The sequence below is a fragment of the Lampetra fluviatilis genome, chromosome 25 (assembly GCF_964198595.1).
Source record: "Lampetra fluviatilis chromosome 25, kcLamFluv1.1, whole genome shotgun sequence".
Lineage (NCBI taxonomy): Eukaryota > Metazoa > Chordata > Hyperoartia > Petromyzontiformes > Petromyzontidae > Lampetra > Lampetra fluviatilis.
This window is the reverse complement of record NC_136299.1, coordinates 9,956,660-9,981,653: the sequence shown is the minus strand read 5'-3', so window position 1 is coordinate 9,981,653 and position 24,994 is coordinate 9,956,660. Positions and strand designations below refer to the sequence as shown.

The following is a 24,994-nucleotide window of genomic DNA, read 5'->3' as shown; positions in this document are numbered from 1 at the left end:
TTCTTTCGGTAAAGTCACGTAGAAGGGAAATAAAACATAATAAAATAAGATATACATTTTATTGTATATTTTTATATTTTATTATGATTGTTTATTTATTTTATTATGTTGTATTTTTATTATTTTATTATTTCCCTTCTACGTGACTTTACCGAAAGAACCAAGAAGATGAATCCCTGCAGTCACGAAAGCTTTAAATCGAAATGTATGTATGTACATTGATCTCCTTTTGTACCGTACATAGCCAACCGTGCTCATTGTAGTTTCCAAGTGTTTACGGTCGTCATGCCCCGGTTTGCGTCGGGGATGCGTTCCTGAAAGGTGCGGCGACGACTATCGAAAGGACGTCAATCAAAGCAACTTTCAGAGTCGTAGTGGGTGGTTGTGGTGGTGGTGGTGGTGGCGGTGGTGGCGGTGGTGGCGGTAAAGGCGAAGGCTGACAGCGAGAAAGGACGGATGATGCCGTCAGCGATGTGAGTGTGTGGGTTGAGGCGACGCAAGTCGGGTAGCGGTGTTGATGATAAAGTGACGACGAATTTGCGCAAAGACTTAAAAGTGGGAGACGTAAATTGGGCTGTTACTGTTTCACAGTATTTGGCTGCTATAAATATCTACGTGAATAGTCGCTTTAAAAAAAAACTCGATTGCTCAGTGGGTCTTAGCTGGTAAATGCTATTTCTATATCACATGGTTCAGTGGGTGAAATGTTACTTAACAGTATGACACTGAAGAGTCTGGCAGGTCGTGATAGGGGATGATATGATTGATAAAGGTGTGACTGAAGCCCATTTCGTCGGCTGAGCGGCAGGCAGTGATTTGCAGATAAGCGCGCGAATACCACAATCGCCGCTTTGCGTACAAGAAGCTTCATTGAACCCGCTCTGAGCTCATTTATAATTAAATCATTTGCCCATCACTGACATTACTTTGATGATTACCCTAATTTCCCTGCACCATTATAGGCACGTCCTAGGACTTGCTGTTGAGGACAATGGAGTGGATTGCCAATCAAGATGAATAATTTAAACGGGTCGTATGTCATTACTTGTCATGCCACTGCTGGATGAAGGCCTCCCTACATCGTGTCAGTTGCGACACTTTTAAATTGACCATACCTCACCGTGCTCGTCTCAGCGCGGGTTGGCGAGGGTGGGTGGGAGGCCTAGGGCGATTGGTATGCCGCACGAAGAAGAACGTGGAGATAACGATGATGATGATGATTGATTGAATTGCGTTGCGTGTGATTGGCAGGAGCCCGAGGGCATTACACTCGACCTGTCGGATGATGAGGAACTCCGAGAACAGCTGGACATGCACTCCATCATCGTGTCGTGCATCAACGATGAGCCCATCTTCACTGCCGAACAGGTGGGCGACCCTCTCGCGCACGCGTTCGCTCACATTCGCACGCACAGTGGCCGCCCGCGTAGCCTTGAACGCAATGCAAGTGCTGCTAGCGAGCACGTAATCAAGGCCAGCACTGCCTTACAAGGGTGTGGTGTGGCCAGGTATCATATCCGGGGGCCGCCTTTTGTCTCCCCGGTGTTGATGTTTACACACCACTCCAGGTACTCATTTTAGGCTAAGTCGTGGGAGACCCGGCATCGGATCAGATAATCACCACTGCTGTTTGTCATGGCCGGGGATCAAACTTAGGCCACCGGGTTCGTAGCCAGTGCGCTAACCACTATGCCACCGCTCCCCACAAACACCACATGCAAACACCACACGCAGACAGGCACACGTTCCCGCATACGCGTGCACATGCAAGAACATACTAATTCATGCATATATGCATCCAACACATTCACAGGCAGATGCACACACGCAAGCACTCACACAAACGCCTACATTATGCACTCACCCTCGGGAGGTAGACCTTTGTGTCATTATCCTTTTAAGTAGTCAACACAGGCGAAATAGATGGAGAGGGCCCGCTTAACTTCCCCTCTCCTCCGCCAGTGCGTTCCATTCATGACGCGCTGGGGAGGGGCGACCGGCACTCCTCTAAGGTTAACACAGGGGTAGGGAAACCTTCAACCCGCAGGCTGGATGCGGCCCGTGACGTCGCTCGCGTCATACGGCCGGCCCGTGGCCGTATGAGGCCCTCCGCTTTGAAATTCCTATTCGGCCCTCGGTAAGGACGAGCTTCCACCACCCCCTGCGCTATGGGATTCACAAAGGGACTTACCCAAGGCAGCCACTGCAAGCATCTTAGCCGCGATAATCGGGTGCTAAAGGGCAATTTATCTTCAACATGGCAACGCCGTGTGTTCCTTATCGTATCACGCTCAAATCACTTCTGTCACTGCAAGGGCCTCTCTTGGCAGTGACGTAGCGTTCAGGCGCGTGTGCTAACGTGTGTCCCCCGCCAAAGGTATTTTCAAAGTCCCGTTCGACACCTCAGTAAAGAGGAGCTCCCCCCCCACCTCCACCGCTGGGTTCGCGCGACGGCGATGGGGACTCTCGCGCGACCAGTGGTGACGTACATCTCTCGCGTCCGCAGGTGATCGAGGAGATCGAGGAGATGATGATGATGCAGGAGTCTCCGGACGGCGAGGAGGAGGAGGAGGAGACCCCCACGCAGTCCGACCGCCTTTCTCTGCTCTCGCAGGAGATCAACGCCCTGAAGCGATCGAGCACCAACAACTCCTGCCAGGACCGTGCGTATTTCCCACGCCCGTGTTTACTGCGTGGTGGTCACCCACACACACCACAAGCGTGCTCTCCCCATGCTCCATCCTGCTTAGCTTCTGAGTGTCTCCGAGCGCGTTGCGCCGCACGACACCATCGCTGCCATTATCGTCGCCATCATCGTCGTCAATGTCGTCATCGTCACTGTCATCATCATCGCCACCGACATTGTCTACATCACAATCGCTGTCGCGATCACAATCGTCATCGCCAGTTTCATCGTCATGGCCAGTTTCATCGTCATGGCCACCATCGGCACCATCGTCATCTGGACTTTTATATGAGCAAGTTAATTATTGCACGATAACCTTTGCCACAACCGTCACATACATGTACAGCCCTTTATTCGTTCCGCTGCTGGATGAGACAACACCTACGCCGTGTGGGTCATGGGGCTTGTTCGTCATACTTCACCACGCTAGTCACTTTTTATGTATAGGTACATCCTCACCCAGCACACCACATCCAGTATACCCCTTGCTATGTCTGTGGCTGCACCGGTCACGTGCTACTCCAGACGACCAGCGACAACAACAACGTAAACCCTGCATCCTCATCTCTCAATGGCTTGCGAAGAGCAAGTGGTTATCTTCCTCTGCTGGATAAATGCATCCATCTCCAAAAGCCCTGCCAGGTTTTGACGATGTTTTGTTTATACTTAATAGCTTCATGCTATAAGAATCATTGCATTTTCTTTGCATGGGTGCTCAATTCATGGTTCGAATTTTCCAAATTTGAAAAATAAAAGCAGATTACTCACTTGCAATGTACATAGCAATCATCTCCCCTCCTTCACTGCAAAAAAAAATGTCTGGATCCTGCTAGCCGGGAGACTCGGTGAGGCTTTCCTGGCTAAGCAATCGTCGTATCAGTAGGAATAATAACAAAACATTCTGAGAACTTTACAGTGACAAAGAAAGCCGCCCGCAACTTCACCCCCCAAAGTGGACGTGTCCGGTGTCGAGCAATGCAGGCTTTGCACGCGTAGACGGGGTTAGAGGGCCAGTTGCAGCAGTCTCCTTTCCCGGTTTGCGTCCTTCAGTTCGGCCGTCGGAGAACGCGGCAAAGTGGCTGTGCGTTCGCACGTTCACGCAGCGCGAACGCACCGCCAACCCAGCCCACTCCGTGCGGCGTCGCCGTTTTAGTGCCGCCGCTGTGTCCATTGCAGCTGTTCGTGGTCATTTTCGTCGTCAGCGGCCACGATCAGACCACTGCTGGGTGAATGGTTCCGTAAAGCCGTCGCAGTCTCTCGCGGTCCCGCGATGTCACAATCCACCCGGCATCTGCGCACGGGATGGTTTCATCGCTCCATCTTCGCGGTGGATGTCCTCTTCGTTTTTGTCGAGCGTGCCGCTTCCTTGCTGTCTGTCGCCCGTTTTTAATTTAGCTGTCTTGTCTCCTCTTGTCCTGTCTGTCCGCGTGCCCCTTGCACTCTTGCAACCGCAGCTGTGCCGCCAGGTAATGTCACCGAACACTTTGCCGCGTCCATCTTCCACCCACCGCCGCCACATGCTTCCCATTCTCGCCAGCGATTGAGCGCGTCCCTGTCGCCCGCACGCGGCGGGAGATGTCTCACACCTCCCGTGGTGGACGGCGCTTCACTCTTGTTTTGGGGATTTCCCCCTCCCCCCCCCCCACCGCTGGCCCAGGTGCCCCGTTGATCCGCTAAGACAGGAGTGGGGCTTAGGTCCATACGGCCCACGCCCACACGAAGCCCACCACTTTGAACTGGCAACCGGACAGCTCTTTGTCCGTCACTGTGAGCATGTTAGCCGCACTAGTTGGATGCTGGAGGGGAATTTTTTCAACCTAAAAAATTGTGTTTTCCAAGTTTAGCATGCTCAAGCCCTATTTATGTATGATTTCATGTGTGGTTCGCCAAATCTATTTAAAAATCCTATTTGGCCTTGGTTGACGCAGCCCATCATCCCTTCAGGGCCAGTAAAACGAGTACCCACCTTGTCGGCAAGTCTGCAGTGGTTGTGTCCTATGACTAGACCAGGGGTTCGGAAATAAAGATAACAAGACGAGCCCTTTTTTTGTTGTTCAAATTCTGTAAAAAAAACTAACTAATTTCAAGAGCCACAATGCACGTGAATACGAGACGGTGGTGGTGGTGGTGCTTAATAAATAGCGTCAGGTTGTCGATCCTTGGGCTAGATGCACCCCCACACCATAGGAATGAGGCTCTGCAGGGCCCGTAGCCAGCGAGGGTGGGGATGAGCACCACCCAATGTCTGGATGCTCGCTTGAGCAGGAAAAGCACATTGGCTACGTGGCCCTTGGTAAGGAGGACGTGGCCTCCCACCCCTGTCTGTGCTACGGGACTCAACATGCACGGCTGCCCATGGCAGTCGTGCATGTTGGACAAAGAAAGCCGGCCCTGAAACAATGCCGTCGGCGTGCCCGCCCCCCCCCACGCCCTCCCCCCCGCATTGGAAATGTGCATGCTCGATAGCGGCGAGGTTGTAAAGATGTGCCTGTGTGTGTCCTCCTTTCCCCCCCCACCCCACCACCACCGCCATCCTCCCCAACGCCATCCCGGAATGCGAGGTTATTATAATAATTGCGGCGCACTCCCCAGCTCATGCTATCCATCGTGCGTTCGTTTATTTGCATGAAAGCCGGTGGCGGCTAATAGCATGCATGTATGCATGCTTGCATGGAAACGAGGGCCGTTGTTACACTCATTACACCAACCACAGCAGCAGCAGCCTGTAATGGTACAAGCTGCACCTTGTCTGTTGACCGCTGAAATGGAGACGAATATGATTGTGTGTTTTGGCGTGTGTGTGTGTTTTTTATGGGGAGCGGTGGCGCATCGGCTAGCACACTGGGCTATAAACCCGGCGACCCGAGTTGGATTCCCGCTCACAGCCAACACCAGTATCGATGATCTGAAACCAGTTCTGGGCCTCCCTTATGTCGGCTCAGCCTCTACGGACTACATGGTGCGATGTGTACACATCGCCACTGGGGAGACAAAGGCGGCCGGGCGTGGTGCTGGCACACCGACCCCCTCGTGTGCCGTGCTGGCCTTTATAGGTGCTCGCTAACAGCACTTGCAAAAAGAGTCTGTTAAAGCTATACGGGGGATCTTTGTCTTGTTTGTGTGTGTGTGCGATGAATGTGTTGTTAAAATGTAATATTTCAATTGTTTATCTTCTCAGCCTGTTAAAACAATCGCATTACATTCGGTTATTGTTTATTATACCCCGTATCACGTGTACGCTTGCGTGCGTGTGTGTTGCTGTTTCGGAAGCTCTTTAATCAAAACATCCGGGTGGCCGTAATCTCTTCACGATTCCATTTACAAAGAGGCGGCCGCTCTCCGCGGTGGAACGGGGTGTGGGGGAGCAGCTGCCATGCTGGGGGCCTTGTCATGGGAGGGAGGCCCTACGCTGTGCTTCGGCGGGGATTTTGGGGGTCGCGGCGTTTCTGCGGTGGGTGCGTGCGGTTGTTGTAAGCATCGGCGGAGAAGCAGAATTTATTTCATTTTTTTACTATTTCTGAGCGGTTGCGGTCGTGAATAATGCATGAGCCGACTCGTCTGTTCTGTCCCTCCCCGGCTCTCCCCCGTTGTTTTTTTTACCACCTCCCCTCCCGTCTCCGTCGTCGCGACGAGTCTCGACATTTCGACGGGGCTCGAAGCGACGAAGTCTCATTCCAGCGCACGGTGTTTACGTTGCCTTCCCCTATTTTTTTTAGGATATGTGTCGCTCCCCATTATTTTGTACGCGTCTTGCCGGCACGCGTGATTAAATCGGCCGGCCGTAATGATTTCTCAATTTCTACCCCGACGGCACTAAATTCTTTCTCCGTGCGATACAGATTATTGTTATATATATGTCCAACTCGCCCCCCGGTTTTCGCAAACGTTAACGGCTTAGGCGCGCAAACCTCACACGCACACACGCACTCGTTCTCTATTGCTTCCATTCCCGGCAGGCTGTAGAGTTACGTATTGTAGTGTGTGCGCGTTTCTTTTTGTATCTCGAACTGTGCGTTCACTGCGCGGTGACGACGACTGTAACGCAGATGTCAGGGGACGGAATCCGCCGTTGCGTTCTGCGCAAATGGAGACGGAGATTCCCTTCATGTAGCCGTGACCAGACCGGCCAGGGTGCTGTTAGCGAGCACCCACGGTGCACAAGGGGATGATGTGGCCGGCGCCACGCATAGCCTCCTTTGTCTCCCCAGTGCCGAAGTTTGCGTACTGTACCAGGTACTCCTTTCAACTGGAGTAGTTCTGATCACACTGATTTTAGCCGTAGCCGAGGATTTAACCCATCTGCCTGGGTTCCCCACCAACAGAGCACACAACAACAACAACCGCCATTCGCCACTAAGTGGAGGTGACGTCACCACGACGCTTGTGCCAGGCCATGTGGACCTTGAAGCCACGTGAAGTGTCGAACGCCCGCTGAGCACACACACACAGACGCACGGCCATACTCACATCACAATGAAACAGTCATGCAGTACCTACCCACGTATCGACTTGTATGCCTATCCACCTGTCTACCAAGCTATTTATCCACCGACCAAAAGATCCACCACACCTACCTATCAACTCGCCTATCAACTCACCTACCAATCTAACTGCCTTCCCTCCCACCTATCTATCAAACCTATCTATCCATCCACTTTCTTACCTGTCCACCTATCAACCCACCAACCTACCTCTTCATCCACTCTCCTACCTGCCAACCTACCTACCTACCAACATATCCACCTCTCAGCCTATCCAAGACGAGTACTGCACTGCAGGCACCAATACGCCGGTGTATTTTTCAACCCTAAAAGAGAAGCTGGCTTGGCCCATGCCCCTGAGTGCTGGGCGATTGTCGGCTGTGTTGCGGTTGGACGGGCGCCACCGCCACGCGCCGACCGGCCCGCGACCCCTTTCTCACCGCCACGCTGCTCGAAACAAGACTGGTTAGCGTGGCCTGCGATAGCGGTGGATTAAATGGTCCAGAAGCAATGCCCGCCTGCCTGCCCGCCCGCCCGCCTGCCCACTCGCCCGCCTGTCTCTGCCACCCTTTAAAAAGGGAACTGTAACCTCTGATAAGTGCACGTTTTTTCCCGCACCCCCGATTAGCACGGTTGGCTACGTACGGTGCGAAAGAAGGTCAACCTACGTATGTACGTACGTCTCTTGACGGAACATCTTCTCGGAAATGTTCCACCCCTGTGTGACTCGGCACGGGTTTAAAATGTTACAAAAAAATATAGAGTTATATATTCTGTTGCAGTTTTCTCCCGATTATCAATCGGCGTGCTGTTGACTTCGTGTCACGAGACGGAAAGAAGCCCCTTGGAAACCTCGCAGTGAGCGGCGCGTGGCCCCCGGTGGGAGTCGGAGCGCGGCTGTGGGAGGCATCATTCACGGGCCTCCTGCCAAAATACCATTCAGGGGTGGCCTTTTTATATTCTTTACACAGTGGGAGCGCCAGAACACTTTTTTCCCATAAGACAACTTTGCTATGAAATAATTAGTCGCGTTACAGTTAATTACGTCATTTAATTTCTCAGGCCTAGAATTTTTTGTCAGATTGGATATAACGGGTGTTTTATTGGTGACCGGGCTGAACTCGCGATACCTGAGAGCCCGCATTCGAACGCAGCGGCTCAGAGGTGCGAGCTCCGATGCTTTAGACCTCTGGGTCGCCTGGCCTCCTTCACGGGGCTTTTGTTTACTTCGCATCTCAAATGGTGCGTTTTAAATGGCTTAGCCGCTGCTGCTGCTGCCCGATGTTGTTGCCTCTGAAGACGAGAATCGCCTGGGCTCGCAGAAGCAAAGCAGGGGTTGAGCCTGGATGGTGCTTGGATGAGCGACCGCCAGGCGCAGATCGTTGTTGGCTTCGCGCGTCTACATTGCGGGCAGCAAGAGGTCAATGCAGCAAAATCAATTGTCGTACCGTACTCTGTGCCTGCCCCCACGTCCGCATTCCCCGCCATCCACTGCTAGTAGGGACCCCCCGTCTAGCAGCAAGGGGCTGTGCATGTAACACGTACGGACATGCTGCTGCTGCTGCTGCTGCTTGAAGCGGCATGTAACCCAGCCCCGTGGAGCGCTGTCCTCTAAATAATCCGTGCCGAAGGCGCGGCCCGTGGGTTGGAGGAGCGTGATGAATCTTTAATGACCGCCTTCTCCTCCTGAGCTTTGGCACGCGAGGGGCGCCGCGGGTCGGCCGTGGAAACCGGTGGAGAGCTCCGTCTCGGGGGCGCATAGCGGTGGGCGGCGAGAGAGATGGGCGCGGGCGGGCCGTTGGCTTTACCGCATCGCTCGGGTGTCGGTCGCCCGACGGTGTCACATGGCGTGCCACGTCTTTGCCGATCCGCTGCTGGATGAGAGATGAGGGCATATCCCCACACCTTTGGCGGTCATGGCCGATGTTCGACCACGCGGTTTGGGTTGGCGAAGGCCTGGCGCGTAGTTGTGATGACGTCGAAATGCAAGTACAGTCTTGGATTTCGCTGTGCAAGCCACCGGGTAATCCCACAGCCGATAACACCCATTTTGTTACGACTGATAGTCGCCCATCATTTCAGCTTCCAGGTCCGATCCCAGCTCGCTTCCAGGTGTGGATGCGTTCAGCGCGATCTAGTCATAAGCAGACATGTGCAATAATATTTTTTACAAAAAAAAACATTTAAACAGGTGAAAATAATCCACAATTCCTAAGCATAACAACATACATTAGGTAAGCAGACAAGGATGTGGTTGACCGTGTTAAATGATAAAATGGCATCATAATCCATCGGAGGAGACGCTTCCTGGGCCAATGTGTTTTTTTCCCCGCAGCGTTCGTGAAGGCAGGGAATACTCGTGCGGTTTTGAGGGAAGGTGCCAAAGTGTGCGTAGCCATGAACCACTGCAAATAGGCAGAAATACTCACCCACCCGCCGATGAGTTAGTCTGCCTGTGGTGAGCAAGCCTTCCCCGCCTCCCTGGCAGAGGTCACGTTCGCGCGTCTCCCATTAGCAGAAGGAGGCATGCACCCGCAGTGCCGTTTACAAAGTGAAAACGTAAATCCTTGAAGGTTACCTCCTAATGGGGCTGTGGCATTAAAAAAAAAACGTGGTTATGAAATGCAAAATCTATTTATTTATATTTTAAATGACTGCAGCACTGGTGCTTAACTGTTAGCGGGTGGGACACATCGCATGGAACGTGATGTGAAAGGGTTGATTTGGTTTTGTTTTCCCAACGTTAAGTGTGGGAGGGCAGAATTGCCCCTTGACTTTTTGAGTCCAGGCCAACGGCACAGCGTGCTCATCCATTGGTTGCACTCGTGCAATCTCGCATGTGCCCGTATTGGCCGGGATGGGTCACTCGATCAGAGCGCCGAGTTCACCGAGGTGGCCAGGTGGCTGGGGGGGGGGGGGGGTCCAGAACACTGAGATCCTGGGTTTGAATCCAGGAGAAAGCTGCCTGTGATTAAACGGGGCCTTCAAGTGCAGCGAGTTGATGGTTTCAGCACAAATCGTAAAGGACAGCGTGAAAAAAACAACCACCCCGATGAGGATTTAAACTCCATGATCCTACCACCTTAACCCCAGTGGGTTGTTTCCCTATTTATATATTAAAAACTAAATCCCAGTGTAAAAAACCATTTGGATCTCTCGCAAAGCATCGCACCCGTTTGTGTTGGAGAATGGAGCCCCGTGGAAGCTGATGTCATAGAGCTACAGTTAGAAGGGCAGCATTTTATCACTCTGCCTCGAACAGTCATGTTAGTCACGTGACAGCTAAACAAATATTTTAATTCTCAGAGCTGGAACTTAACCAAATTAAGTGCAGAGCCACATTTGTAAGTGATGTTTTTTTACGTGTGTGTGTGTGTGGATGTGCAATCATCCATCATCAGGCTGAGGCCATAAACTCATCGCACTTGAGAACGAAAATGTGTAATCACAGATGGCTGTCTGGAATCAAACCCAGGACATCAGTGGTGCCAGCTCGATGCTCTTGACCTCTGAGCCATCCGGTCAGCTCTCAAAATGTAGAAAAATTCGATTACGTTCCTCCCAATAATTTGATCACGTCGTTAATGAAATTGAATTGCTACCCCCCCACTGTTCTTTGTGATCAGCTCCAATGAATGTAACTGTGGATATCACATTATTGATCGATGTTAGATTGCACCGGCAGGGTGGTGTCGGGTCGGGTACACGGGGTACGGCAGGGGCCCTGCTACGGTTGCATCCTTGTGGGGTGGGCGGTTGCGTTTCTGGCTTGTGGGCAGCAGTAGTGAAGCGATTGGCGCACTGCTCTGAACCCTGCGACCCGAGTTCGATCGCCGCTCATGGCCAACACCCAGTGACGATTATCTGAACCGTTGCTGGGCCTCCCCTAGGTCGACTTAGCCTCACGTGAATTACTGGTAAGGTGTATAAATATCAGCACCGGGAAGACAAAGGCAGCTGGGCATGGTTGCTGGCCACTCACCCCCTTGTGTGCCAGCCTTTCTTCGGTGCTCTCTAACAGCACTTACCCCACGAGTTTATGAAAGGCTATACAGGGGATCTTTGGCTTTGTCCTTTTTCTGGCTACAGATGTATGGGTGGCACTTTAGTTTTGGAATCTGGTGACCTAAGTTAAATCCCTGGACACGGATAAGCAGCGCCGCGTCATATCAGGATCTGTCATCGGCGCGCACCCTCTTTTGCAATACGCACTGACCAGCGTGGTGAAGTATGGTCAATTCCCATAACTGTTGGCACTTACTCTGGAGACGTTCAAATTCCTTTACAATGCTAAACAGTGAGATGGGATTCGTCTAAACTGGGGGAAGGCTCTTGAATCCAGATGAGCCATAAGCACTTGGACAGGCAGCTTGTCTTGTTGTTTAACAAAAAAAAAAGTGACCCGATCTTGAAGTGGCCAGGTTTCCTCGGAGGTCAGAGGTCCGCCGAGATCCTGGATTTCAATCCAGGCAGCAGCCCGTAAATTAAAGCCGAGTTCTCAATTTGTGGTGTGTTGATGGTCTCAGCCCGGTCACCAATGAGTCCACAGAAAGAAGAAAAAACTGTCGTGCACAATTTGGTCTTGCGCTTCAAAATATTGCCTTGAGAATTTGGCTTGTCATGCGATGGATAATTCACGAGACAATTACTCTGTAGCTGGGCGGGTGGGGGAGTGCTGCCCTCTGCTGCGTGAAGCAGACATCACTCGAAGGCATCCCAGAGGCTACTTTGTGATGATATCCACTTCCTTGCGTCGTATTCTACCACTTGGTGGGTTGCAAAGCTGACTGCGCTGTCGTCTCATAACGATGGCGCGATTGAGATAAAATGCGGAAACAGATTTCTAACAAATTAAAGGTCACGCGATCCATCTGTGGTCTCTCTCTGGGAGAGCCGCTGCTTTGCACCGTTTGTCATGTGGGCGGCAATCGATAGCGCTTGGCTTTCAGGAGTAAAACGCTGAACCGTGTATGAGCCTTGCGTTAGCCGATATTTCTGTTTTATTGCCGTCGGTTTAAAGAGCAACTTTTTGGCAAGCACCTACTACTGGTTTCTTGGCAGTGCCGATGATGGTTGTGGCTTTGGTGGCGGTGGCAGTTGTGGGGAACGGTGGCATAGTGGTTGGGGGCGCCACGGTGGTGAGATGTTAACTCCCTCTCCTGGAATACAGGAAGTCGTGAGTTCGATCCCGACCCTGACGCCTGCTGTATATTTGGAGTTTGCATGTTCTACCGGTGGTCGTGTGGATTTTTCTCCGGGTCCTCCGGTTTTTCCCTCCACATTTAGAATCGACATCACACGTTTAGAGTATTTGGCTGCTGTAAAGTTACACATGTTGAGCCACTTCGTTGGGCTATCATTTGTGACCAGGTCACTTTAGAAAAATATCTATATAGCTTAGTAGGCCTTAGCTGGTAAAATACAAATATTTTTTGGGGAGTTTAGTTTGTAAGTGTCTGTGTAATAGGTGTGGATTGAACACTCCTGTGCGAATGTACAGCAGCAGCAGCAGCGGGGCAATGACAATGACGATAACATGTGAATAGACTTTACACTTTCTGGCAATGAAGCAGGTGTTAAGATGTTCAAACACCAAATAGATACCTATTGCAAGGCATCAAGTCTGCATGAACCTCACGTACTTGTGGCAAAATATGCAAACAAACGTGGTAAAAATAAAAAAATTAGTTTAGTTTATTGTTGCGAGCAGCGGCGGCGGCGGCAAGCGTCGTCAGTAAACTCGAAGTGACTGGTGGCCGCGCGCCGATGCGCCGCAGGGCTGAAGCGCATGTCGATGGCGGGGCTCACGGAGCTGCTGGAGGAGATGGAGTCGGCGGCGCGCAGCTTCTCCGAGGAGCTGGTGACGCAGCTGGCGCGGCGCGACGAGCTCGACTTCGAGAAGGAGGTGAACAACAGCTTCATCTCGGCGCTCATCGACGTGCAGAACAAGCAGAAGGAGCACCGCGAGTCGCTCCGCCGCAAGAAGCGCCGCAGCGTCGCCGGCGACAGCCGGGCGGAGCGCGCCGGCGCCCGCATGCCCAGCGCGGTGAGTGGTGGCGCTGTGACGGCGGTGGCCGTGGCGGTGGCGGTGGCGGTGTGGCGTTGGAGCGGCGTTGAGGGTGGTGGTGTGGAGGTTGGTGCTTGTGTGGTGGTGGTGGTGGTGGTGTGGCAGTTGTGCAGCGGTGGTGGTGGTTGGCAGTAGTGCAGTGGTGGTGTGGCAGTTGTGCAGCGGTGGTGGTGGTTGGCAGTAGTGCAGTGGTGGTGTGGCAGTTGTGCAGTGGTGGCAGTGGTGGTGGTGGTGTGGGTGACATTGGTGGTGGGGGGTGGTGGTTGGTTCCCCACACCTTCGGTTAGCACGGTTGGCTACGTACGATGTGAAAGAAGTTCAATATACATACATGCATACGTGATGACGATGGTGGTAGCAGTGTGGTGGTGGGGTTGTGTTTGTGGTGGTGGGATGGCACTATGAGGTGGCGGATGGTTGGTTTTGGTGGTGAGGTGGTGTGGTGGGGTTAGGGGGTGGAGCGGGCTGGTGGTGTTGGTGGTATGATGGGATAGCAGTAGGGTGATGAGGCGGGAGAATGGCGGGCTAATGGGGTGGCACTGTTGCAATGTAGCAAGAGGGGTAGGATGCCAGAATAGCAGCAGCATGCCGTGGCAGGGTGACATGAGGGTGGGAAGTGGGAGTAAAGTGATAGCAGGGAGGCAGTGTGGAGGAGTGAAGGGGTGGCAAGGTGGTGAAGTGCCAAGAGGGTAGGTATTGGGATGGTGTCAAGCATGCCAGCATGGCATGAAGATGTGAAGGGTCATAGGTTTAACAAGGTGGTGGCAGGTCAGGTTGGGATGGTGGGTGGTGGGATGGCAGCGTGGCGGTGGGGTTTGTTAGGTAGTTGGGTGGCAGGATTTTAAGCTTGGCAGGGCAGTGAGGTGGTGGTGTTGCAAACTAGCGGGTGGCAGCAATGAAGTGTGGCAAGGTGGCAGCAAGAGGACATGGCAAAATAGTGGAGTGATGGGGGGTGGCAGGGTTTGCAGCCTGGCAGCGCCGCTGACGCGCTCCCCTCGTTGCCATCCAATCTCATTGGGAAGATTAGCTTGGGCTTTGATTAAATTACCAGATGAATTAGAATCCCGAGTAATGTTTGCCTAGGCTGTGAAATTGGCATGCATAAAGCAGTAGGGGAGCTCCTATGAGAAATTAATTTAATGGTACACGTTCTGACAGCTAGACGAGATGGATTGTTCAAAGATTGATTTTTTTTATCATCAAAATTACAAATTAACTTTGAATGAAAAATAAACAAACCCACAACTCTCTATACTCGGGGTTTTAATTTTACTCGGGCAGAGAGGCTCTCATGTGGTGCACTGCATCCAGTATATCTCTCGTGATGCCGAGACGACTACTGCTCCTCATGCTCAATGACACGGAGCACACGTGGAACCTCCTTGAGCGGTTGTGTCCAGTTGCTCTGTGCCGAGTCTCCCACTGCGGTCCTCTCTCCAGGCCTACTGCAGTCTACCAGCGGCCGGTCGGTTTAACCGACCAATATTATTCGTAATAATTTTTTGAAGGGTGGAAGTGGGGGTTAGATCATCGTGTAGGTTTCACGTCCATTTAACCTAAAACCCTCCATACCATTTTTTCTGAAACGCAAATCAGTTGGCGCATTTGTCTACGAGGCGACTTGATTGGCGTGCCTCTGTCGGGATGTGGTAGAGGCTATAGCTCTCATTTACATACCCACATGATCTAACCGGAGGAAAATTAATTAATTTTGAATCAACTTAAGCCGTGGTTACACCTCATCCCACACACACACAGGAGACGCTCTGTCTCTGGGTCTCCCGTGCCGGGGTCACATTGCTCTGTCTGTGTCGCTGCAGCGTTTCAGCATGGAGAACCTCTCCAACGTCATCCAGAACGGCATCAGGCAGACGTTCGGAAACGGAGGATGTGAGAAGCAGGTGACCGCCGCTCACCCACTCCCATTCACCCACCGCTCGTCCAGTTGCCATTTTCCCACCACTACACAACCAACACCGCTCACCCACTACCGCTCACCCACCAACGCTCACCCACCAACGCTCACCCACTACCGCTCACCCACTACCGCTCACCCACCAACGCTCACCCACCAACGCTCACCCACTACCGCTCACCCACTACCGCTCACCCAATGCCGCTCACCCACTAACGCTCACTCACCAACGCTCACCCACTCCCGCTCACCCACCAACGCTCACCCAACACTGTTCACCCACCACCACACGTCCAATACCGCTCGCCCACTACCATCTAAAGCAGTTCACCTTGTGACGTGTGTTGATTTGGCTCTCATATCGACTTGCTTCATTGCTGTACTTTATTTTCCTTGTTTTTGCTCTTGTCATTTTGGAGACTCAAGTCACTCTTGCAACTGAGACCCTAATCCTGACCTCTTTGAGTCCCTCACCTGGACAAACGAAATAAACTTGAATGCTGACGTTCGCCCCGTTTCGACAAAATCATCCCAACGGACGAGTGCGTGCCTGCGTGGGCAGGGAAGGGGGGGGGGGGGGCTCGCGGACAGGGGGTCGTAGCCGGGGCGATGAGATACCCACACGTCGAATCTCAACAAGCTTGCCTCCCACTCGCTCATCTCAGACAGACGTCTTTGTAACGAGTGTCCACCTCGCATTACGTGGGCTTGTGCGCAGCTCCCAGAGCGGCTCTTTGCTCGCAGTGAAAAAGGTTAATTCAGCCTTGGGGGGGGGGGGCAGTAGGGGGGTAATGGGGGCGACCATCGAAGTGTCCTCTCCTTCACCCGGACGCCTTCCTCCTTGCAAGTGGCTCACGGAACGAGCTGCACCACGGGCCTGCAGCAGCGACATTTATAATTCTCCTGACGTCCGGATTAGCCGAGGTTTTGCCAACCTCCCGCCGCTAAAGAAGCTGCCACCACCGTTTCATTGCCGACCTCCCCCTGGGAATGGCGCGTGGCGCCAGCTGGTGGCAGTTCACATTTCTTCTTACAAATATTGACAATTTTGTACCGATTATGCTATCCATTGTCATGACATGTGACAGAGAATCCATTGGAACTCTCACACAGTTCCCACAGTCTTGGTCCAGAGAAACAGAGTGCTCTGTCACCCATGGAGAGACAAGTAAGAGTCGAGAGTCTGATGAACGAAGGCTGCGTGCAAAGTGCATAGCAGGAAAGCGGATTTCTCACGTGTGACATCTCAAGTGCGGAACCTAATTGAGTGAGCACCCAGTTTAATCGCGGGCGGTTGCCTGGATTCGAACCCGGCCTCTCCAGCAGCTCGGCTTTCCGTCCTCTGAGCCACCGGGGCCGCCTGCTCGGTGGCCTGGCCGTCCGCTCTCCCGCGATGGTCACGAGGACTTCTCTCTCTCTCTCTGTCTTGCACGTCCGTGTCGTCGTCCCTCCAGTATCTGACGACGGTCATCCCTTACGAGAAGAAGATGGGTGCCCCGTCCGTGGAGGACCTGCAGATCCTCACCAAGAGTGAGTCCCTCTCAAACTCTACCCCACCACCACCGCGGATTCATTTGTTTCCTTTACTTATGCACGTAATGGGTTTTCTGTACGTACATGCAACGAAAAAATAATTCTATTACATATTATGGTCACGCTATTTGAATTCCAAATCGATCGGCGTGAATACGTCACGTTTTGACTGACCGAGCGTACGAGATGTTGTCAGCCCAGCATCGTCAACTTCTGCAGAATGTTCAGAAATCGGGGTCGCTTGATGATGAACGCTTCTGCACGCACACGCATCCCACAACGTATTCCGTAAACTTTTTGGCGAGGTCAGCAAGCGCAGAAGTTCGCCTTCCGTTCCGTGAAACTTGAGCTGTCAATATTGGGAGTGCATTGGTTATTTTTTCCCACCTCGGCCGATAATCCTCTAACGTCAAAAAAAACCTTTTCCGTTCCAGTTTTAAACGCAATGAAGGATGACAGCGACAAGGTCCCAGCGCTACTCACAGACTACATCCTCAAAGGTGAGATAAGGTGACCGCGTACTACCGGTTGGGGTTGGCGAGTCATCTGGCGATGGGAACACGACGCACAGCGCCCCACCCCGTATATCTTGTTGTTGTCTCGTCAAATGGTCCCTCGTCGGCATTATCAGCCACGATCAAAAATCCACACCACCACGGGGAGAGACAGAGTTGCAAACTCCAAATATCAAGGCTCGAAGGTCGCGATTGAACCCACGACCCCCTGTATACCAGGCGAGGTAGGTAACATCTCGCCACCGCGGCGCCCCTTTAACGTTAGCTGTGGCTAAAACTCTTGCCTTGCAGCTCGCTCCGAGATACGAAAAAAAAACCGGTGAGGCTCAGGGGGTAGTGGGCCGGGGAAAGACGGCACACACTGCCCATCCCGAAACGCTCTCTGCGTCACGTTCCGTGGGCCGAACGCAACCTGCGAATCGTGAAGGTTAACGAAGTGACTGGCAGACTGCGGCATGGACCAGAGAAACGCGTTGTTAACCAAAATATCGCTTTTATTTGCATCGCAAATCGTAACCATGGAGGCGCTATTTTCACAGCCAAGATTTTTTTTCTCGGAAATGTCACACCCATGTCCCGTCTCCCTTTGAACTAAAACGCGTGTCTTCATATTGTTATGTTTCCGCCGTGTTCATCTCTGATTTTCCATTTGTTGGCGTGTGGTGCGTGTGGTGTGTGCATGCGGTGCGTGCGGTGCGTGTGGTGTGTGCATGTGATGCGTGTGGGTGCGTGTGGGTGCGTGCGGTGCGTGCGGTGCGTGCGGTGTGTTTTTGCGACATAGCTCTCGTATGAAGGGACTTTTTATTTTTTATTCCAAGGTTTGTTCTCAGCTTCGCCGCTTAGCCTCCCCCACCGTGTTGTGCAACTTGTGTTACCTGTGATTAGTTCGGTACGTGTCGCCGGGGCTTTGCGGCCGCAGCGGTGGCGGTGCTGCGCGTAGCCGTCCGTGTGGACGCGACGCACACTTTACCTCGCTTCCCTGCTTTAGCATTGGTCCTGCCCCCTCTGGTCGTTGCATAAGCAAATGTCTCACTCTTCTGATCTTCTGGGGTAGACAGTGGTGGTGGTGGTGAAGGAGCGATTGCTGCTATGGTGTGGCAACTATTGTCGCACCAACCAGCAAACCTTCCGCCACCATGCCATATTGACTCGCTACCGCATCCGGGGTGATGCATGACCATGCAAGTGTATTTTGTTTAAATGTCCCCCCCCCTCCCCCCCCCCCCCCCGGCAGCCTTGAGTGAAGGCTGCCTTGGCTTCAACACTGTATCCGCGTTGTGGACTGCGAGCATCACGACCTGCGAACCCCACTCTGCGTAGCCTTACCTGGCGCTCTCCTTGTAGTGATTCCTACCCGACCCTACTTGACCCGACCCTACTTGACCCGACCCGGACCTTACGTGACCCTACGTGACCTTTGTTGGCTCTACCCGAACCTTCCCACCTGTCGCCTACGCGTCTACCCACCGAGTCCCGCCCTCTCGTAGTAAAGCAGCCAATCGGCGGTGGCTTGCCGGTAACGGAGCTCAGTCCGCAGCCATGTGATTGGTTGTTTGGCTTCTGCTGGCTGGGTAGGGGGAGGAGTGGAGGTGGAGCGACGTTTTTGCTAACCGCACTGCATCATTGTCATGGGTTTGTCGTGCTGTTTAGACTTTAGCCGGTGTTTGGTCGTATACTTTGCCAAGCAAACGTCGTCTTTTAACGCTATTTACGCTTGAGATGTCAGTTTGATTCAAGCTTAGATTATGCACATGAATGCATTTTATTATCCGGCATTTGGCATAGCTGCAATGACGTTTGTCAAACGATGAACACACACATTCCTAATGATCTTAATTGGCTTTGCAATGTTGTACAAGCAGAACCATCTGGAGGCCCTTGTCTTCATCTGATGTGTTATTTTCATGTTCACACGTGTAAAGCAACCACAGGATGTCCCAGTTTCAACGGGACTGGACAGTTGCAGTGGCTTAAGAAAGGCTGCTCTAGTCTCCCAGAGCATTTGCGAAAATCAAGATATTGTCCCATATTTTCTACGTCCTGCCCTCGCTCTCGACTAATGACATGGGCGCAGGGCAGGGCTGCCCGAGTAGTGGGCGGGGCTCCCTGGGTAGTGGGCAGGGCCTCTGAACAGGCGAGGCCAATTTCGGCCAAGAGGGAAGCCACTCGCTGGGTGGGGATAGTGGGTTGAGTGGGCGGGGCTGTGTAAAGGTAGGCGGGGCAGAGGGTGGGGCTGCGAGCTCGCCACGTGTGTGTGTGTGTCCCCCGTTGAGCCTCCCAGGAATGTGCTCGTGCTGCACACGCGCCGCACGCATTCGTCGCTTTCATTTTGCTTCGCTTCCCTCTTCCTTTCCACAGTGCTTTGTCCGACTTAAAAGCGAACAAGGGGCTGGGGGTTGGGGGTGGGAGGGAGCGAGAGGAGGAGGAGGAAGAGGAGGAGGAGGAGGAAGAGGAGAACGAGGCGGGCGATGGGGAACAAACGCTGGACCGCAGCGCAGCGGGGGGAGGAGGCGCGCGACGGGAACCTCGTGAGGCGACGCTCGCCGATCGGACGGTGTGCCATAGCCCCCCCCCCGTTTAGGTGTCCACTATTCGTGAGTGGTAGCGAGTAAAGCGTGCGTAGTCTAGCGTTTGTGGGTCAATGTGCAATGGCGTGGCATGTGTATATCGTTTGAACCGGAGCTTTTAACGTTCCATCACCACTTGAGTCTTTCTCTCCCACCCCACGCCACCCCACCGAGCGAGCGAGCGATCAGCTGTCTCTGTACGTACATCTTCGGGGTGTGAGCCGGTCTTGAGGAGCAAAGCAGCCCAACTGTAAAGCTTTAGCGACCAGCGCACGCGCGCAACGAGAGGCCGCTGCTTCTGCCGGAAATGCTGGACCCGCCATCGATCATGGGCAGCGGGAAACAAAACGAAAAAGCAACGTGCTGAATTTTCTCGAAAATCAAGTATGTGGCGTTTGCGCACTGACCAAAATCTATTTCCTAAAGCAGTAATAGCGAGCATTTGCATTCGTAGCAAACCAGGGTGTGTCAGTTGTTAACACCTCTTTTTCCACTGGCATTAGCTAGCCGAGCCAGCGCGAGGAGACCCACTCGGTACGGGTGGTTTTCAACCGGCTGTCTGCCGTGCCGAGCCGAACTGGAACCAAACCGTGCTACGCTGGCCTCGCGAGACACCTGAATCTGGCTCGGGGCCCAAGCGCGGCCAGGAGTTCTATTTGATGACGCAGTCCTTTCGTGCGCCGTCACTTGATGCCACTGCAACACGGTGTGTCGCCTCGTCACCGACACGCGTCCTGACGCGTTTGCGACGTCGGCGGCACGGTTTGGGTTCCGCAGTGGAAAAATAACGTGGCCCCTCCCGAGTTGGCTCTACTAAACTATGAGCTATATTCTTGGATCTTTCGGTAAAGTCACGTGCCGAAAGATCCAAGAATATGAATCCCTGCAGTCACGAAAGCTTTAAATCGAAATTTAAACGATGAGCAATTTTTATTATAGCAGCTAAGGCCCACTGAACTATATAGCTCTTTCAGAAGCGACCTGGCCACAAATGATAGCTCAATGAAGTGGCTTATCACGTGAAAATTTCTAGCAGCCAACGCATGTTGAGTCTAAATGTGGAGGGAAGAAGCGGAGGACCCGGAGAAAAATCCACGCAACCACGGGGAGAGAGAGAAACATGCAAACTCCAAATATACAACAGGCGTCAGAGTCGGAACCCACGACCTCCTGCATACCAAGCGAGGTAGTTAACATCTTGCCACAGTCGCTCGGCATGGCTTGGCAGGGCCCTGGCGTGGCTCGGTTGTCCAGTGGAAGAGAGGTCCAAGGGAATGGGGGTGGGGGGCCCTCTTACGTTGGGTTTGCTCTACGAATGCTAAAATCAAATCTGCAAAAATCTGATGTCGAGAATGTGCTTCCGATGCTACCGTTTTACTCCTCACGCTCGGTGGCTGGTTTAAGATGCTTGGCTCTTTCAGAAAATGTACACTCAAAGCAAATAACAGCACATTGTTATGCACTGAAATATATATTTTCCTTGTTTTTCCCAAGAGGAAATTAATAGCGAACTATTTAAAGTGTACATAAATTAATGAACGTAATAACTGCATACGCAACTTCTGAGATCCTGATGGACTTGTAGCTTTTTTGGTTTGTGATAATAATAATAATAATGCAGTATTTATTCCATGTAGCGTATTAACTTGTATGGTTTACCTATGTTTTCATAATGGTAAACAAAAATGAATAACTTAATAACATTCGAGATGCTTACATTTTGATTCACGGTGCTGTAAGCAGCTTCCACGTACAAATTAGTATGGGGCAAAACGTAAACACTTTGGGCCAAATAATTTAATGGATTTCACATTTACGCCCGTGTCAAGCCCCTTCCATCGTCAATTCTCCATTCAAGTCACATGGATGTATCCTTCAAACCCCCCCCCCCACCCCTGCACAAACATGGAACGTTCCAGGTTGTAAGGAGGCCCAATGGCACCTCGGGGTTGTGCCATTGTTCTATGGGTGGTGGCGGAGGGGGTTGGTTATGCCGCACATCGGGACCATTGATTTCACATCGTGGAAAAGTGGAGCATTCCCTATCTTGATGCCAGCATCAGGATAAATTTTTATCGCGACTTGCGAATGCGAGTACAATTACCACCAGCAAGCCGGCTTGGCCTCTAAAGCTCTCGTCTGCATGCGTACGCCTCCCGCTTTGTCAATCCACTGCTAGATAAAAGCCTCCTCGCGTCGTGCGGGTCATGAGGTTCAAGTGACCACACACACCTCAACGCGCTGGCAATGCACCTGCTTATCGTCGGATCTCGTAAGCGAAGCGGCCATTGATGCCTGCGTAGCTTGGACCTGGATGGGCGACCACCTTGCGTCAAACCGGCGCCATAAGCCGCGGGGACACATCGCAGGCCGCGAAGGGCAGTTGAGCAAAATGAATTGTTGTACTGTACCTATGTGCCCCCACGTCTAAGCACATCGCCTTCACCAGCCCACACTGACGAGCGCGGCGAAGCATGATCAAACTAACCCCAACGTAACCCGCCGAGCGTGGGGAGACCCCCATCCAGCAGTGGATCGACAAAGGGCGATTGACGTGTACAGATGTACAACCATTGTCTTCAACCTCGAGCGTGGCCTTTGGAGGATGCCGCTGTGGGGCTCTTGAACGTTTTCGCCCGCCCATTTTACCGTGATCGAATACGAGCCCCTTGGCTGCATCGTGATCAGTGAGTGGTCGATGATGATAATGATGTTCCTTGTAGTTAGTCGGTGCGATGACCGGGATGCCCCAGCGGGCAAGGCTGGAGGCTCCTGAGGGACAGAAGCCTCCAACCTTGCACTCGCACCTCATCAGTCCGTGTCGATTCCGAGTGAAGTTTCCACGCGTGCACGCGCAGCCCTGTTGATGTCAATCAAACTGCTGAATCGGTGGCCACACTGCCACACCGCGCGTCCCTCTGGGGACCATTTGCTCGTACGTCCCCGCGCTGGGTCGGCGCGGGAGCACAGAAGTGCAGCGCGATAACGGATTTTGCTGCACTGCCCTCTGCTGGGCCCACCTTGCACCCTGTGACCAATCGCCCGATCTCGTCAGGTTGAGCCTGCATCGTCGTCGGATCGGTGAGCACAATGCATAACAGGTGTTACAGGTTGCTCCGGGGGGGGTTGAGGCGGAGTGAATCTTATCGCGTTGGAATTGACGAGAAACAATCAAACCAAGTTAACGCTTGGAAGGGAAAATACAAAATACAACCGCGGTACAGCGTTTCAAAACGACTGTGAATTCAACCGAAGTCGCAGCCAAAAATGTTTTGTGCAAGTAATGTCGTGGAATCGATCGTCCGGAGGATGCACCGGGATTCCCATGTCGATCGTTGGCTGTAGAATCTTGAATGGAATGTTCAAATCAAGACGTTAATTCCACTCGCAGTAAACATGCGGAGTTTTCGACTCCATGCCATTTTTTTAAAGCAGCAGCGGTAACACGGTGTAGTCGCGATTTCCTTTTGGCGATTCGAGATGGAAATTTGATGACCGAGGCACTGCCGATTGAACTCTACGTTGTCTGCGAACGCCCCATCAATATGACTACGACTCGTACAATTTAACTCTCGGTATAGCGAATGCATATCATGAGTTCCAACATTTCAAAAATTTTTTTTTTTCAGTTTGTAGCTATGAAACTTGTACAGCAAGGCTCTTTGTGTATATATCTCCTTTGTAACGGTTTACTCCTAATCACAGGCATGCGGATAATCTTACGACGACCCATATTGTTCATCGTTACTACAAAACCCCACTACGAACAAATACTCCAGCGTGTTGTTGAGCTTCTGTTGAGCCGCCAAGAAACATTTGCGTTCCTTTGATACACAATCGTTTCCCCCCCCCCTTCTCCATGTTACAATAACTTAAGTAGCGAGAGTTTGCGTGCGATGATTCGCCTCCGGTGATTTGTCACTGGCCATGTACCCATTTCATGTTCTGATAGAAGCCTCTCAACTGCTGGATGCAAATCACAGTTTCCCCACGGATTAATGTCGATGCATGTCTTAGGTGTGTACATGTGATGATGATGATGATGCTGATACAGACTCCACGATGATGGATAAAGGTAACAACTTCTAAACAAACAATGTTTGCGATTCTTTATTTGCCTTGTCCTCTGCCGGTCTTCCGCTGCGTGCCTGTGGATTGCGCTGTGTTGCTATTTGAGATGGCCGTCACGGTTTTGCCGCTGAAGTTGGGGAAATGAATGTTTAAAAATAACTTTGGATTATTGGAAGTGGGTGCCACAGTGGCGAGATGTTAACTACCTCACCTGGTATGCAGGAGGTCGTGGGTTCGATCCCGACCCTGATGCCTGTATATTTAGAGTTTGTGTGTGTCTCGCTATTTCTCTTTTTTTCTGGCTCTGGGTTAGATCGCATGAATATGTCATTGAGTCAGGCGTGCTGCGGCACGGGATAGCTCTGGACGGAAGCGCGTTTTTATTTCTTCCGGCCACGGGAGAGCAACTTTTTATATCAGCGGCTGTCAAACTTACAAATCAGACGCAGGCCCCAGCTGGCCCTGGCGAAACCTCGCCCAACCACCCTTCTCCCGCGTCCCCCCGACTTCCGTGCCGAGTGCAAGCCCAAGTGGAGGTGCCGAAGTGGAGGTGCCGAAGTGGAGGTGCCGATGTCTCCGCCGCCAAGAACACCGTCGCCTGCGCCGTTACCTTCACGGCCGTGAATCTTTGTTCTCGAACGAGCCAGGGGCTTTCGCTCGCCGCGGGATCAGGTCTGGATGGGGGGGAAGCGCACCGTGGGTATCTCGCGACGCGATGCCGAGAGAGACCCGACTGGAATGAGATGCGTGTGTGGAACTTGTGGAAGAATGGTGCAAAACTGGGCCAATTGGTGCTCTGGGTTTGTTCAGAGCATCGCTCTGCCTACGCTACGCAGATCTGTTGTGGTGATTAGGAATGTTGTGTGTTCGTCATTTGATTATAACTTGGCAAATGCCAATGACAGCTGTGCTGATTATAGATGTCTTTAGTCTGCACACGCTTGCTTTGAATTGTAGCAAAAGTTGAGCGTTAAAAGAGTTGGTTAAAACTCTTGATGTATTTCGTGGGTAAATTCTTGTCAGGTTGACACACAGCGTACTAAGAATGACACCCTTATCAACGCGAAAGTAATTCAAATAAAACATGTTCAACCATCTGTCAGTCCATCGTAATGTAGAATTATAGACTGGGGTTCTTCAGAGCAGGGAGAAAGAGAAC

At 52.2% G+C, this 24,994-nt stretch overlaps 1 protein-coding gene across 2 annotated transcripts in view; it reads left to right on the top strand.

The window, feature by feature from the left end:
* LOC144941803 (fasciculation and elongation protein zeta-2-like) overlaps positions 1-23,864 on the top strand; it is a 50,404-nt gene extending 26,540 nt beyond the window's left edge. Inside the window, exons 3-9 of one of the 2 annotated variants that reach the window (XM_078868251.1) lie at positions 1,252-1,368; positions 2,507-2,663; positions 12,945-13,213; positions 15,055-15,135; positions 16,604-16,679; positions 17,117-17,182; positions 19,556-23,864. In XM_078868251.1, the coding sequence (XP_078724377.1) occupies positions 1,252-1,368; positions 2,507-2,663; positions 12,945-13,213; positions 15,055-15,135; positions 16,604-16,679; positions 17,117-17,182; positions 19,556-19,572 (783 nt within the window). In that variant the 3' untranslated portion in view covers positions 19,573-23,864. Of the gene's footprint in view, positions 1-1,251; positions 1,369-2,506; positions 2,664-4,140; positions 4,472-12,944; positions 13,214-15,054; positions 15,136-16,603; positions 16,680-17,116; positions 17,183-19,555 lie in introns of those variants that run through there. The other variant, XM_078868252.1, reaches the window with a different exon arrangement.
* Positions 23,865-24,994: the final 1,130 nt, after the last annotated feature.